General features: G+C 42.2%; 9 protein-coding genes across 9 annotated transcripts; 5 read left to right on the top strand and 4 right to left on the bottom strand.

Annotated features, from left to right (window-relative positions):
- Positions 1-15: 15 nt before the first annotated feature.
- Positions 16-920, top strand: LOC108159483 (pre-mRNA-splicing factor Syf2). The gene has a single exon (XM_017292814.2). The coding sequence runs from the start codon at positions 113-115 to the stop codon at positions 791-793; it is 681 nt and encodes a 226-aa protein (XP_017148303.1). The 5' UTR covers positions 16-112; the 3' UTR covers positions 794-920.
- Positions 921-1,478: 558 nt separating this feature from the next.
- Positions 1,479-2,088, top strand: LOC108160589 (U7 snRNA-associated Sm-like protein LSm10). Its single transcript, XM_017294684.2, has one exon. The coding sequence runs from the start codon at positions 1,626-1,628 to the stop codon at positions 2,067-2,069; it is 444 nt and encodes a 147-aa protein (XP_017150173.1). The 5' UTR covers positions 1,479-1,625; the 3' UTR covers positions 2,070-2,088.
- On the bottom strand, positions 2,085-3,158 carry LOC108160588 (proteasome subunit beta type-5). Its single transcript, XM_017294683.2, has 2 exons — positions 2,932-3,158; positions 2,085-2,870 (listed from the first exon to the last, which is right to left on the bottom strand). Exons 1-2 carry the CDS (start codon positions 3,076-3,078, stop codon positions 2,178-2,180), a joined length of 840 nt encoding a protein of 279 aa, XP_017150172.1. The 5' UTR covers positions 3,079-3,158; the 3' UTR covers positions 2,085-2,177.
- Positions 3,159-4,015: 857 nt separating this feature from the next.
- Positions 4,016-7,910, top strand: LOC108159960. The gene is made up of 3 exons (XM_017293630.2): positions 4,016-4,686; positions 4,739-5,125; positions 5,190-7,910. Exons 1-3 carry the CDS (start codon positions 4,627-4,629, stop codon positions 7,557-7,559), a joined length of 2,817 nt encoding a protein of 938 aa, XP_017149119.1. The 5' UTR covers positions 4,016-4,626; the 3' UTR covers positions 7,560-7,910.
- A 317-nt stretch (positions 7,911-8,227) lies between these two features.
- Positions 8,228-10,249, bottom strand: LOC117187997 (deubiquitinase DESI2). The gene is made up of 5 exons (XM_033391085.1): positions 10,094-10,249; positions 9,650-9,838; positions 9,279-9,587; positions 9,131-9,219; positions 8,228-9,065 (listed from the first exon to the last, which is right to left on the bottom strand). The coding sequence occupies exons 2-5, from the start codon at positions 9,785-9,787 to the stop codon at positions 8,984-8,986; spliced, it is 618 nt and encodes a 205-aa protein (XP_033246976.1). The 5' UTR covers positions 9,788-9,838; positions 10,094-10,249; the 3' UTR covers positions 8,228-8,983.
- A 706-nt stretch (positions 10,250-10,955) lies between these two features.
- Positions 10,956-12,236, top strand: LOC108160246 (transmembrane protein 170A). The gene has a single exon (XM_017294106.2). The coding sequence runs from the start codon at positions 11,560-11,562 to the stop codon at positions 11,950-11,952; it is 393 nt and encodes a 130-aa protein (XP_017149595.2). The 5' UTR covers positions 10,956-11,559; the 3' UTR covers positions 11,953-12,236.
- On the bottom strand, positions 12,216-13,219 carry LOC108160245 (crossover junction endonuclease EME1). The gene has a single exon (XM_017294105.2). It carries the CDS (start codon positions 13,159-13,161, stop codon positions 12,232-12,234), a length of 930 nt encoding a protein of 309 aa, XP_017149594.1. The 5' UTR covers positions 13,162-13,219; the 3' UTR covers positions 12,216-12,231.
- Positions 13,220-14,049: 830 nt separating this feature from the next.
- LOC108159667 (H/ACA ribonucleoprotein complex subunit 3) lies at positions 14,050-14,474 on the top strand. Its single transcript, XM_017293147.2, has 2 exons — positions 14,050-14,192; positions 14,256-14,474. Exons 1-2 carry the CDS (start codon positions 14,139-14,141, stop codon positions 14,394-14,396), a joined length of 195 nt encoding a protein of 64 aa, XP_017148636.1. The 5' UTR covers positions 14,050-14,138; the 3' UTR covers positions 14,397-14,474.
- On the bottom strand, positions 14,409-15,521 carry LOC108159666 (transmembrane protein 223). The gene is made up of 2 exons (XM_017293146.2): positions 14,837-15,521; positions 14,409-14,777 (listed from the first exon to the last, which is right to left on the bottom strand). The coding sequence occupies exons 1-2, from the start codon at positions 15,237-15,239 to the stop codon at positions 14,485-14,487; spliced, it is 696 nt and encodes a 231-aa protein (XP_017148635.1). The 5' UTR covers positions 15,240-15,521; the 3' UTR covers positions 14,409-14,484.
- Positions 15,522-15,664: the final 143 nt, after the last annotated feature.

Below are 15,664 nucleotides of genomic sequence, written 5' to 3'. Positions count from 1 at the left end.
AGATGCCAACTTGGTTTTACACCAGAGAAGAAAAAGAAGAAAGCAAGGAAAGATAAACAAAGAAATTCACAAAATTTAAAATAATTAAACTAGTTTCACTACAAATTGTACAATGGAGCAGAACAAATCTGCTTCGGACAAACTGGCAAAACGCAAGGCGCGTCTGCTCGATCTGCACAAGAAACGGCAAGAAGCCCGCACAGACAATCATCAGGAAGTTGTGGCGGAGGACGCCCGTAAAAAACTGCCCAAAAACTGGGAAGCTCGTAAACGCCAAGCAGAGTGGCTTCTGGCAGATGACAAGGCTCGGGAAGATGCCCAAGCCGCCGGCAAGGACTATGAGCGCCTGAAGCTGTTGGAGGTGTCCGCCATCGATGCCGAACGCATCGAAAAGAAGAAAAAACGCAAGGACAACCCCGACCTAGGCTTCTCCACGTATGAGGCACAAACAGCAAGGCAATACAGCCGCCTGGTCAAAGGTATGCCCGCACGAGACATGGAAAAGTATGAGAAACAAAAGGCTGAGCTCGGAGAGGCCTTCTACGGAGGTCCACACACAACATTGCATGCCCTGACAAAAGACACTCCGGCAGCCATCAACAAAATGGTCAACGATCTGGACCAGCAAATAGAACGCAGAAAGAAGTACTCGAGAAGGCGCATATACAACGACGACGCCGATGTGGACTTCATCAACGAGCGCAACTCCAAGTTCAACAAGAAGCTGGACCGTTTCTATGGCGAGCACACTGCAGAGATCAAACAGAATCTGGAGCGTGGCACAGCTATATAGGCCTAAGGCTGCAAACCACTCTACAATCTTAGTTTTAGTTCCAGATATCTTAAAATGTACTGAAATGTACCTAACTTTGTACATTTTCCTATTAAAAACAAGTTGGCAGCCCTGGTATATGATGGTATATTCTGTCGATTTCATCAATCTATTAAATTTAATTTTCAACGTTATATGAAATCAAATAAAAGCAAGTATTTGGAATAGGCCAATCAAGTAGAAAATTGATTCATCAATCGTATAAAATTATGTGGGTTGAGCTAAATGTTCGATTTAGCTGGGAATATTCGACGGAAGAAAGAATAACCAGGAATTAGTCGTCATAACCAGTTGACAACAATGAGTCCTATTCCATGACCACATAACCTGGGGGAAATGGATGTTATAGAATTGTGAACATAGTGACAAACGTAGTCATCCCAGGCAAAAACAATTTATTTTCAATATATTTTAATATTATTCAATATTATTTAATATTATTTTCAATATTTCAACGATATTTTAAAGCTTAATGTCTTCTTGTAGGGACCAAGAATAGGTATCAGGATCGAGATATATATACAAAACACTCATCATATACATGAATATGTCTAAAAAATCTCAATTTGGGAAAAGGTCTTTAGAAGTTACGTTTATTTTCATATAAATATCATATACAATTAAAAAAATAGGGTATACAAAGGCATATACTACGGCTTACACGCAATATAGCGACTCTTTGTTTCTTGAACTTTTTCGCTTAAACCTTTTTTTCAACGAAGATAATTTAAGTTTGCTTGTACCCTTGCAGCCTGTAAACAATTTAAATCAAATTCATGCAAATTCTATAAAAATGCAGAAATTCAGTTCACAAGAAAAGTATTTAATTGCCAACACTCTCAACTGTTGGCCTGTGATGCTGCAAGGACACTCTGTGCTGATGGACCTACGAAATGAGACTTCTGTGGCTGGAGTTGTCGATATAGCCGACGGACACATGAACTGTGAGCTCTCAAATGCCGTTCTCATTGATCGCAATGGCGGGCAACATCCATTCGACAATTTTATGGTTCGCAATCGCATGATCCGGCAAATTCACATCCCGACGGACATTGATGTGGCGCAAGAGCTACGCCAGGCAATGGAACGTGGTGTCTTGCGAAGAAATCGTGTGGACGGAAGGAACACCAAGCGCACCTTTAAGCAGAAGCGAGCCGAAATGAGACACAAGGAGACTCTAGAGATGATAACCCAACAGAGATCCGAAAAAGAACAAAACCAATCTAATATTCAATGAAAAGCCTATTAAACATTTATTCCCGCTTGTTTTTATTATTATTTTCCAATAGTGTACAAACTTCGTTCGACTGGATGATTATATTCTCCTACAGTTCCACAACTCTCTTTATTGAGCCTCCTTCTCACTCTTGAACTTGTAGTGCAACTCCATGCAGTCTGTGTTGGAAACATTGATCCATCCAGTTGGGGTCATGTGGTAAACTCGGATGATACCACCAGAGTAAGCATCTCTGAAGGTGGCATGGTAAATGGCACGCTGGCCCAGATCTTGCGCCTCCTTATCCTGCAAGTCCCAGCGGTAACCAGAGTCGAGCACGCCATAAGCGAACAAAGAGCCACTGCCGACGGAGAATAGATTTCCAGGCGTGCGGGAACCTTCAGAGTCCACATAGTAAAGGCCGGGACCACGCTTATCATAACCAGCCAGCATCATGCCCATGCTGAGACCCATTCCTTTGTACTCGTGGGCAATGTTTGCCATGATCTTGCTGGCTGCGGCTACCGAGATGCGTTCCTTGTTGCGCAGTTCGTGCAAGCGGCATTCCTTGGACAGGACACGATCCCAGTAAACACAATCGGCAGCACCACCGGCCAAGGTTCCCAGCAGAAAGTCGTTGATTTCCACAATCTTTTTCATTGTCTGCGAGCCAATGTACTGGCCTCCAGTGGCACGTGAATCAACAGCCAAAATTACGCCTCCTTGGTACTTGAAGCCCAGGGTTGTGGTGCCATGATCGAAATCTATTTTGATGCCGGTTTTACCAGAATTTGCTTGAATTTGATTCAAATTGAGCATAGGCTGCAAAGATACAAGAAAATAGAAATTATCTTCTGTGTAAGCGAGAAATTTTTGCCCTCACATTCTCGAATGGCGGAGCAGCCAAAGTGTAGGGGTTCGCCAAGTTGCACGAAAATGTCTTCAAGTCTTCATTTGCATCGGCCGAAGTCCAGGCAGTGGGCTTCATGTACGAAGCATTGGATATCTTACAAATTTCAGCCAATGCCATACTTGCACTTTTTTTAACGTTTTAAAAATTAAATTCAAGGATGACAAACAAAAAGTGGAGCTCAGTGTGACCGCGGACTTTTCAATAAAATATTATACCAAAATATACCGTCTCATTTTAAAAATATACCGTGAATATACTGACAAATTCAAGTTCTTTTTACATATTCCTCGATTTTGATATTCCGACGAATATTACTAGCTATATAGAATATTTAGCCATGCCCACATAATTTTATCCAATTAATGCATCAATTTTCTACACAATTGGTTAATTTTTAGTCCTTGTTTTTATTGTATTTTGGCTAAAACAAGGTTTGAACAAAATAGTTCAACAAAAAATCAGTCGCAGTGTTGCTGGTATTTAAAGACATGATGCGTGTATAGGCCTTTGTACACCCTATTTTGTTAATTTTATATAGAGATGAAACGTGATTTATAAAGACCTTTTCTCAAATTGATATTCTTTAGACATATTCAAGTACCCTATTAGTATCTTGTGTATATTTATGTCGATCCTGATACCTACGGAGCCTTGGATGACAAACATATTCACAATTCTATAACATTCATTTCCCCCAGGGTATGTGTGCATGGAATAGGACTCATTGTTGTCAACTGGTTATGACGACTAATTCCTGGTTATTCTTTCTTCCGTCGAATATTCCCAGCTAAATTAAACACTTAGCTCAACCCACATAATTTTATACGATTGATGAATCAATTTTATACTTGACTGGTTTAATTTAAATAATTGCTTTTATTGCATTTCTATATAACGTTGAAAATAAAATTTATGAAATTATACCATTATATACCGATATATCGTGAATATACCGTCGGTTCCGTAAACGGTCACCCTGACAAAAATCCTGACCGTATTGAACTATCGATAAGCCTGAATGAGGCGATATTTGCGCGTATGGCCACTCTTGGATAAACCTGTTGCCAATTTTGACCGAATGGCTTTCTTCTTGTAGTTTCTTTTAGGCCTGGCTTAGCCAAATTATCTCCCTGGGCGTTCCATATAACGTAGGCAAAATAGTGCAAAAAACGGAATTGGAAATCTGATTCAACAGAAGCATGTGCGCATGCGTCCTAGCTGACACCAATAGTGTGTAAACAAGGGCGCGCAGTTTAGAATCCAAGTTAAAGTAAGTGGATCGGATCGCATTTGTGGCAAGACGCAGTTTCAAGTTGGCTTTAACCTGAGGATTAAGTGAAATGTAGTCGCTCCGGATATATATGTAATTCTATCGCCGAGTTCTTGCAAGTGCCAAGAAAGAAACTTCTTGGATCGATTTGAAACAAGTTGTGTGTTTGATAGGGTTTTTAAAACGGTTTTACAAACGAGTATTTTGATTTGAAATTGTAATTACTACGTGTACGCCATTACGTACTCGTACATGGGACACATACAAGCAAACACTTGTATGTAATCGCACAATTGACAGTCTTGATGTCTGGCTCCGACAAGATCAATGGTCAATGGCCACAGCCATCTGAGGTAGTTTAATTTGAGTGGTTGTGTCTTGATTTCCTGAAGACGATGCAGCATGGATCGACCCGCATTCAGAAACAGGAAGCTCTGCCAAACGCAATTTCTGGGGTGAGTTCAGCAACGTCCAAGTTGTGTGGCGCTTAACCCTTGAACCTTTCAGCCCGACTCCAGCAACTGGACAGCCCTGCATGAGGCAGTGGTCGCAGGGGACGACCGGCGCTTGGAGGTTCTCCTGTCCACCAATGCAGACCGCATGGCCAAGGAGTCAAGTCTCGGGAACACGCCACTCCATGAGGCGGCCAGTCGAGGCTTCAGTCGCTGTGTTAAACTGATTTGCGCACCCCCACCCGCAGCCAAGGTGCAGCCCAAAGAGAAGAGCAGGCTCAAGGCAAGGGTGGCCAACACAATTGAAGCCCTACACAATAGCACGTTGGGGGTTGTCAACCACGAGGGTCTGTCGGCCCTGCACTTGGCTGCCCAGAACGGGCACAATCAGAGCTCCAGGGAGCTGCTGATGTCTGGAGCCGATCCTGATGTGCAGAACAATGTAAGCGAGACGGTTCGTTTGTAATTATTTACCAGCTGTAATATGTTTCACATCGGCTTTACAGTATGGCGACACGCCCTTGCACACAGCCTGCCGCTATGGGCATGCCGGGGTCACACGGATTTTGCTCTCGGCCTTGTGCGATCCCAACAAGACGAACCTGAACGGAGACACCGCTTTGCACATCACCTGCGCCATGGGCCGAAGAAAGTTAACCAGAATTCTTCTCGAGGCTGATGCTCGTTTGGGGATCAAAAACGCTCAAGGCGATTGTCCAATGCACATTGCCATCAGAAAGAACTATCGCGAAATAATTGAGATATTGAATACACCGAAGAAAATCCGAAACCGCAAAGAAAAGCACAAGGAGGGCAGCAGGTCCGACAAGGATAGGGATAGGGATGTAGTGGATAAGGGCATTAATTGGTCGCCCTATGGCTGCCACTATTTTCCCGATCCGCGAGCATTTCCCTCACCAAAGCTGGAAACCCTTCCAAAAGACCCACTGAAGCCGGGCGAGCAATATTTTCTGGATCTAGCCGGGCACATACACAAGGGGCCCGTGAGCGTGGGCAACACCTGCTACTGTGGTCCCTTCTTTCGTCACATTGAGAACAAACTCAACTGCAACCGCAAGAGCCTGAAGAAGTACGTGAATAAGACTAAGGAGCGTTTGGGTCACAAGGTCCAAGCCTTGGCCATCAAGACAAATGACCAGATAGAGCAGCTAACGAGAACAATGATCGAGGATCGGCTGCGCTGCGAGAACAAGAGGCAGCATCTCAACGAGTTTCTGCGAAGAGGTGAGCCCATGCGATCCACATACGATAACCAAAACAAAAGTTCAAGGATCGAGCGGACACTTTCGCGTTGTCGAAGCCTAGAACTGCTCGAGCTAGAGAAAAATTATGAAACTGGCAGGCTTACCAACTCCAGAAGTGTGGATGTCCTGGAGGATCAGGCAGTAGAAGCTATTGTTCATCAATCACCCGAAGTAGAGCTCGATAGTGACACAGATGACGACTCGGATGCGGCCAGAGAGCATGCAGCTGTTGATCTGGCTCCATGCCGGGCGGAGGCCAAACAGACGGAAAAAGACGAGCATCTGGAGCATTCGAAGCTCGACGAGTTGAAGCTAGATTTCCTGAAAGTGTCGGAACGATTGGGGGTTCTACTGGAGAAAACCACGTTGATTATGGAAAGAGATAGCGAACAGGAGAGCAAACATCAGCTCTCCTCGCTCTCCCCTCCGTATAAACCAAGTCCGGGAGCCGACTCAGCTCGACTGCAAGAAGACAAGGAGAGTGTAAACAGCCCCAACTTTGATGAGTACACGCACGTGTTACGGCGCTATCCCAACTCCAGTGAGACGTCAAATCCCTCCCAGAACTCCAACAGTTGGGACTGGCAGGCATCACCGACCGGCAGTCACCCACCTCCAGGCGACTATCACAAATATTATCATCGAATCGGCCGAGGAGAGAACATGCTCAACTCCGTGATCAAGGCATTGAGAAAAGACGCCTCCTTCGCGGAGCTGAGCAAGGAGGAAGCTGCCCTTAACGAGAGTGCAGACAGAATCTGTGGCGATAAGTTATTGTACAAAGAACAGGCCTGCGAAGTAGCAGCCCTTGGACAGCCGCACTCCAGCAGTCAGAGAGGGGTCTCAAATCTAACGAAGAGACAACCGCTCTGTCTGGAGGACAGCTTTCCCACCATACCGAACATGTTCTACTCGAACCCCATTATGGAGTATGCCGAAGAGGCGGAGATCAGGCAGAATGGCAGCGAGACCGTAAACAAAGTGGAAATCAGAAACAGCGAAATCAAATGCCTGAAAAAGCCCAATGTGGGCCAGGTCAGAGGTATGGTGGCCCAACTGCAGAGCACAATAGACTCTAATCAACAGCAGGGACAGGAGCAGGACTCACAGCCAGCAACTTTGATGGCCTCGCGATCGCCGTCCCATCTGAACAACAATTTCCAGCACATTGAAGCTGCCTCGCTGAACCCATCACCAACATACAGCATACCCCACAGAATTGTTCCCCAATTTGGCCTCCCCGACAGACACATTCCAAAGGATGCCTACTTCCATGAGCTGCCACATCGCCCCCAGCCCCCGCCGCCTCAGCCACAGCCTCAGCACAGGCGGATCAGCTCTGGCTACGTACCAAATGGAAATTTCTATCGCAATGAAGAACTCTATGCGGGAAAAGTGCTCACCTCTCCCCAATCCAATATATCTATGAGCGGAGAATACGTTAATCGAGCCACCTATAGGCCTCTACAGTCGCCCCATATCCAAGGACTTGCGACGCCCAACCCCAGCATACATCCGATTGCCTGGCAGAACCGCCTGCCACCGGACGATATCGATGTGGAGGAATTGTCAGCCATTGGCTTATACAATAATGTCTCGAGTCTGGTTTGATCAGACAAGGACTAGTTCGAGGACCAATCGGATGTAACTTTTCTCTATTGTACATAGCTATTCCTAATATATTTATCATAATTTTAATCATATACTGTACTAAAGCAACAAATTAATTTATTCTCAATTGCCCAAGCCTGTCCAGATGGATTTTAAAAATATACACATAAATATTACACGCAAAAGTTGTTGGCGTCTTATGGGATTTATTTGAGTGACTTTGCTAAGTTGATTAGAGCAGAATTTTGGCAGCTTCCCATAATTACCATAAATTATACTACAGTTATGAGTATTTGAATGAATGGCCCACTGCCCCAATTAATAAATTCGAAGTATCGACTTTAGCAAGCATTTCTGAATTTTAGTCTTTATAATGTGAAAATTGTGCGTAGCGGAGGCTGGACGGAGCTTAAGCAAGTTTCACATTTATACATATTCAACCCAATAGGGATGATCTGGTATTTCTGAGCTTAATGACAATATTTTGACATTGGTACGCAAAAAGGAACAGTATTTCAAAGTTAAGGTGCACCTGATGATCATCGGTAGTTGGGCTCTAAACAGCTGAATGAAATCCAAAAAAAATGTTTTCGATCAAAATATATTTTTCTTTAAAAATGTTTAATAATAGTATTTATGCATGTGTAAATATCAGAATGTCAAGTACATATATTTATATTATTTATTGATAACAGATCATTTTGGTGTTTTGATAGACATGCGGCTGCTTATGAGAGCGCTCTGTATAATGCTACAACGAATTTAAACAGAAAACTATTTCCATAATCGAGTTCCAATGGTCGGTCGGGGAATTCAAAAAATAAAATTCCCCCCTCCGTAAACCAGTAAATTGGGCAACATTTGATATCATTTACCCACATATATGAATATGTATGTCTGTTGTGGTTTTTTCTTGTTAGTACAATTTAGCGAGTGCCTAATAATGATTTCTCGATGTTTCTTTCAGTTGTTAATTTAAAATTCTATAAATGACACTGCTGCTGCTATTGCTGCTGCTGACTTCGCCTGCTACTTAGATTTAACCGGCCACTTAATAATTAATCTTAATTCTGAATAGTCGTATTACAAATACAAATTACAATAGCCAATAATTTAGTCACTTCGCATGTATATGTATCTATGTATCTATGCATGTACGTAAGTATGTAGATGTATATGTCTATCTCGCCTAATTAATTCTATTAATAATAGTTGTTTTTGTTTCTTTCTTGTTTGGATTTGGGGCGTTTGTTGGCTTGGAAATGAATGTATGTATATATGCCTATGTAAATTTGAGTAACCCGTCATTTCGCACAATTTAACTTAACAATGTTGGTCTTCGGACTGCAATTGGGAGTGAACTTTGTATGATCGCTTGGGGGGGTGTTCGCAAGTGATTTTCGTATTTTCGATCAGGTAATGTCTCAAAGAGGACTATTGTCAGAGTCTTCGCGCTCTTGGATTGTGGTTATGCTCTGCTGCAAGGCATTCGGTGTCAGCCACTCTCTGAAATCAGAAGCAATACAATGGCGTACAGTACAAATGGACAATGAGGTATGAAGGCCGCTTACTTGGGCAAACACCTTTGTAGAAATGGCACACAGGAGCTGAAATGCGCTAAACGATTGACCCAGCTAGGTATTTCTTGGCCGCAGAGTATCTGAAACCAAATCGTAAGTTATATTGGAATTGTAGCACCTAATTAGGGTGACATCATACCTGTGTCAAAGAGCCAGAAAAGTGATTGCAATTATTGTTCATAAGGTGGTAACGATCGCCGCGAAATTGATTGCCCAATTCCTCAACAATCCGACGCACTTCCTCGTACGTGAAGTCGGTGCAGCCTATTTGAATGCTTTGCCGAAACTGAAACTGGTCCCCCAGTTCATCGTGATCTCGCGGAGATATTTCAAATACCCCTGTAAAGGGAAATGGATGTCCACCGTAGGCGAATTCAGTCCCGAATGCTTCTACACCGGAATGGAATACGCCGAGACCAATTGACGTTGTGTATTCATTGATCCAGTACTGAAAATACCCCAAATCCAAAATCAAATTGGATATTCTTGGAGTACCAGAGAACCACTCACCATATCGTAGACGTTGAGGATGACAGGCTCTCTAGTCCCCATATTGGATGGCAAGAGCTCTTCATTACCAATCTCGTCTTTTGGAACACTAAGACAGCTCGGAAACGACAGATTGCACGGCAATCCGTTGGAGAACATTGATTAAATGCGTTGTTGGTGTGGTTGGGCTGAATATACTTCTGCAACAGTCTGCAATGAAGGGCAATTAATCAATCTGTTCGCGACGCTGTCACATAAGTGTACATATGCATGTGGACCCTATAACTGATTCTCTCCGATCGTTGGAGTCACCGCACAATGCCTTGCAGATTCACGCACACATATGTATGCATATCTGTCCGTACATACATAAGTGCGTAAGATACATAAGTATAAACACGACATATGTACGTACTTACATATGTCTGCGGTTCAGAAATGTGTCATAGCAGGAGAGTTACTTACACCTCTGGCAAAGGCCTGTTAGCATCCCATACTCTGAACAAAAATTTAACAAATTATAAGAGTCAAAAGAGTTCCTTCAACTTCCGCTTGTTTTTTTTTTAGTTTACACAAAATTTTTTGTTTATGGGTATGTTATGTTTATGTTTATCGGTATACGACAGTCAGAATTATACCAAAATATACTGGCTCATTTCAAAAATATACCGTTAATATACTAACGAAATCAAGTTCTATTTTACATATTCCTCGTTTTTGATATTCCGTGGAATATTACTAGCTTGATAGAACCATCAACCCTGCCCTACTGAAGAATTTAAGGTCTATTATACATATTCCTCATTTTTGATATTCCGTTGAATAATACTATCTATATAGAACATTTAGCCATGCCCACTCAATTTTGTACGATTGATGAATCAATTCTATACATGATTGGTCTATTCGAAATACTTGCATTTATTGGATTTCTATATAACATTGAAAATTAAATTAATAGATTGATGAAATTGACAAAAATACCATGGGAGCGCGGCGAGAACCAGTTTCTACAGTATGACCCTCAGAATTATACCAAAATATACTGGCTCATTTTAAAAATATACCGTTAATATACTAACGAAATCAAGTTCTATTTTACATATTCCTCGTTTTTGATATTCCGTGGAATATTACTAGCTTGATAGAACCATCAACCCTGCCCACATAATTTTATCCGATTAATGAATCAATTTCCGACTTGACTGGCTTATTTTAAATACTTAAATCTTAGCCCTGCCCACATAATTTATAATTTATTCTGTGCCATGTTGTGCGACTATGCTCATTTATCGGAGCTGGTTCACTTATGGACCACAGCTGACTACTCAAGAACTGGCCCATTTCCACGGTGTTCCACTCCAGTTGCTAAAAGGAAAACACGAAATTAAATAATAATTAAAATAGAATCAGTGTTTTATTTGGACAATATTGAACGGCACACATGCCCCCATCCTAAAGGGCTGGCCAAAAATTATGACTTAAAGATTCACTGCCGCAAGCAAGTCGCTTATTGAATGGGCGTATTGAATGCCAAATCGATTGCTACGCAAATAAAAAATCAAACAAAAGAAAACTTTACAAAAAGGAAACAGCAAAAATGTTAATGTAATCAAGTAACACAGAAAGTGCATTCCGGCCAACAGCAACAATCAAGCTAATGAGGGTGAGGTGGCCACATGTGTGGGCGTGAGTATCGTACGAGTCTGCCAAAAGGTCAACAGAACTAAAGCATGATCCACCTGGTCTACGAACGTCACTTGATAGCACCATTGACATGAACAATCCCCCTCGGACCGTGTCGGAGGAGAAATCAATCAGCAGAGCACACAAATGACCAACTCAGAGGAACGGAAAAGCAATAATTAGCAACGTAATTAGTAGCAAGCCCGATATTCTTCCAAAACTTAAGGTCAAAATTGCGCATCGCCATGTTTTCCGAAGCATATGACACCGATGAGCTGGACACCATCGCCGATGTCATGGGACTCCGCTCACAGGCTCGACTAAACACATTTCGCGAAATGTGGTACCACTTATTTCTGTGGGCCCTCTTCTCATCCATTTTTATCCACACCTGTGCCGCCCTCGTGGCGTTTGTCACGCTTCGAAAGCATAAATTCGGTCGATTCTTCTCCATACTAATTCTGGTCATGGGATTCTTGTCCCCGGCTTCTAGTGGGATCATTAGCAGTGCGGTGATTGCATTTGTGCATCGCGCTTCCAGCCTGCCCATGTCGCCTATTTATGCAATGGTCTGGGGTCTTGGACAGACCATAGTCTCGGCGTGCCTGGGCTTCACCCGAATCTTGGCCACGCTCTAGATTATGGTCTGAAATTTCATTATAGAACGTTCGTCGCTTGTTTTTTTTTTTTTGTAATCATTATTATACTTTTTTTATTCGTTTTTCGCAGAACATCTTGAAAGATGCTCGACAACAAATATAAAAATTCATAGATATGCTTATAAGAATATTGTGATTTTTAAATATACATATACTATATACGACCAGAGGAATAATGTAAAATATTTAGCTCTTACTTGTAATATTTACTCTAATTGTACATACGATACCAGCCGAATACACGAGAAGATTCTAAAACTAAATCAGAGTATTGGGATCCCTTGAATTGTACAAAGTGTAAAGTTTGTTGCTGAGTACGTTCCCTATGCGTCGTTCGGTGTGAAGGGGCTGTGGTCCATTACAGCGCTTGATCTTTAAATCAGCTAGGGACTGCACAGCCGTAGGATCATTGGAAAAGTGGTCCAACAGTTTCTTGGGACAGGGATATTGAGATATGATGGATTCGGCCACCTCGAGCGTGACCAGCGGCAACCGATTTAGATGCTGCTGCCATAGACGTCCATAGCCATTGCCCTGCTCGACGCGGACGCACTGCTTCTTGTCGTTGGCCAAGTACTTCTTGAAGAACCCCAAAGATTCATCGCGTTGCTTTTTAAACGGGGCTTCAGAAATTGCCTTTGTATAGCGTCGGAGCAGGCACAACAGCTCTTGGCTCTCAGGACTTGCCAGCTGCTCAACGTGAAGTTGCTGCAGCAGTTGGAGCTCGATCAATCCACTCGGATCCTGACTACCCGACCTGTGCTTACTGTGGCGCAGTTTCGGCAACGTCACCGTATATTGGCAGTCGGGAAATGCAACCTGCAACTTGTGGCCCAAGCAGGCTCTTTGATCCTTCTGAGAGTGATGCAAATTTGCTTCGGTTATCCAGTGGAGGACGTGGTTCTCCATTTTCCAGGCTTCGTCCAGGCCAGAACCGCTACTTCCTGAAACTATTGTGTGCTGGCCAATACTGCGCTCCCAGATGATGCAGTTTTTGATGGGCAACCTGCGAATTTCATACTTCAGATCGGCGGAGTTTATTTGCTGCAAAAGCTCCTGTCCAACCGGAATGTCCAAGAAACCCGCGTCTATAACCATACGCACATATTTCTGGCATTCACCTGGTTTGATTCGCTTTTGTTGCTCCCGTATCACTTGCTTTTGTAACTTGTCTAATTTACTCGACATTTTTTACAAACAATTTGCGCCATTTTAAGCCAGATTTGGAAAACGATAGTTATCATCGATACGCAATTTCATTGCGATTGTTTTGTTCCGTGCGCGTTTTGGCGTCACTTTTGGTATTATTATTGGTATTTTTTCGCGATTTAACTCAAGTTTTTATCTTGTTTAAATAAAGGGAGTTTAAGCGGGCTTATTTTCTATTTTCACCGGTATATTTACGATATATTTTTAAAATGGGACGGTATATTTCTGAGCGTGAGACCGTGAGACCGATCGACAAATTTTCGGTCACACTGTTCTCATTGAAAGCAACGCACCAGGGTGACCGTTTCTGGTACTCTGGTTTCTACTTTTCGGTATTTCTTGCTGTTTGTTTCATCAATCTATTAAATTTCATTTTCAACGGTATATAGAAAGTATATTTACGGTATATTTTTAAAATGAGACGGTATATTTTGGTATATTTCTGTGGGTCGATATTTTAACGATAAGTCCGATAAACACACTGCAAGGCACGCCACACGTGTATTATTATTGGTATTTTTTTTCGCGATTTAACTCAAGTTTTTATCTTGTTTAAATAAAGGGAGTTTAAGCGGGCTTATTTTCTATTTTCATCGGTATATTTATGATATATTTTGAAAATGGGACGGTATATTTCTGAGCGTGAGACCGTGAGACCGATCGACAAATTTTCGGTCACACTGTTCTCATTGAAAGCAACGCACCAGGGTGACCGTTTCTGGTACTCTGGTTTCTACTGTTCGATATTTCTTGCTGTTTGTTTCATCAATCTATTAAATTTCATTTTCAACGGTATATAGAAAGTATATTTACGGTATATTTTTAAAATAAGACGGTATATTTTGGTATATTTCTGTGGATCGATATTTTAACGATAGGTCCGATAAACACACTGCAAGGCACGCCACACGTGTTTTTTTTATTTACTGCGAAATTTATTGAATTTTCTCACCAAAATGTATCTCATGTACACCATCAACGAAAGCGGCAACCGCGTCTACACTTTGAAGGTAAATGAAAAGTTCTCCAGCTTTTCTAGTATGTTAAACTTATATTTTTCGTTGATATTGCAGAAACGCACCGAAGATGGTCGTCCGACCTTGTCGGCCCATCCAGCCCGTTTCTCTCCGGAAGATAAGTACTCCCGCCAGCGCATTACCATCAAGAAGCGCTTTAGTCTGCTGCTCACACAGAAGCCTGAGCCCGTGTACTAAGACAGAGCAGAGTTGAATTTTAATTAGGGTACATGTGTATTTACAAATAATAAGTTACAAAATTTTCAATGAACTAAACAAATCGCTTTTAAATACGTCGCTTTAACCCCGCCGTGTAGTCAAACAGTTGGGGATTACGAAATTCTCCACGCATATCCAGCACGTAGTAAAGAGTCCTGTCCTTCACCTTGATTGGCAGTTGTACCCTGGCCATTTCACGGGACTCTTGCGCTGAGATGCATTTAAGTGGGACAGTCATGATACGGTTCCGGTTAAAGGGTCCATAGGTAACAAAGGAGATACTCTGACCGCCCTTGCGCAGGATGAGAAAGCGCACGGAACGAAGTGTAAACATCCAAACAGCAAACAGAATTCCGTATCCTATATATTTATAAAGACAAAATTTGCTTCGAACCACACTATCTGTTTCAAATACGAACCAATCAAAAAGCAGCAAGCAGTGATGCCATTCCTGTACTTATTTTCGCCAAGATTTATGCGCTGAAACCACTTCAGCTCCTCTCCTGGCTTCTCCACCACTGGCGCATCCTTCAGCGTTGTAAACGCAAAATGGGAAAGATAGGTCCAGAACACAAATTGGCAGATTCCGAAAAAGTTCAGCATCTTGTAGAACTTTGGATTCTCATATTTAAAGAGGATTAAGTCCTTTGGTACGCTTGTGCTCACATCAAACGGCGCAGCTCGAGTGGAATAGTTTTTAATTGCGCCAGAAACCGGCGTTTTGTTAACCACATACGGAACTGTTAGTCGAAAACATGGCAGGCTGTGTCGTGTCAAAAAACTAGCACCCTTTCTTAGGGCAAAGTTTATGAGATTACTCATTTTAATTGATATTTCTGGGATTTGATTGGCATTTATTATAAAACAAAATAACCTACAAACAGATGTTTATGTTTTCATGCGAACGAACCGGAACTTGTTTCATACCATAGCTTCAGGGGTGGCAGCAGTGGTTGGTGTCTACGCGAGCCGAGTGAACTATCAATTTTAAATACTGATTCGTTTTATTATTGTTATTATATTTCAAGTGTAATTGGCGATTATAAAGTCAACATTCATAGCTCCAAAAAAAAAAACATGTTCGTCGTACTTTCCTCACTGATTGATCAGAATTGAGTTTCTTGCATTGTCTATTACTGCGCTTAGTAAAAATGGTTCCTTTTGTTGGTACTTTTCCACCCCTAGAAGCGAACAGATGTTTTGTTTGGGATAAGGTGAAAGTACTTTTGATCTACTAATTATTGAAC

The sequence above is a fragment of the Drosophila miranda genome, chromosome 3 (assembly GCF_003369915.1).
Source record: "Drosophila miranda strain MSH22 chromosome 3, D.miranda_PacBio2.1, whole genome shotgun sequence".
NCBI classification, from domain to species: Eukaryota; Metazoa; Arthropoda; class Insecta; order Diptera; family Drosophilidae; genus Drosophila; species Drosophila miranda.
Note: the sequence above shows the minus strand (reverse complement) of the source record. Positions and strands in the feature narration are given on the sequence as shown.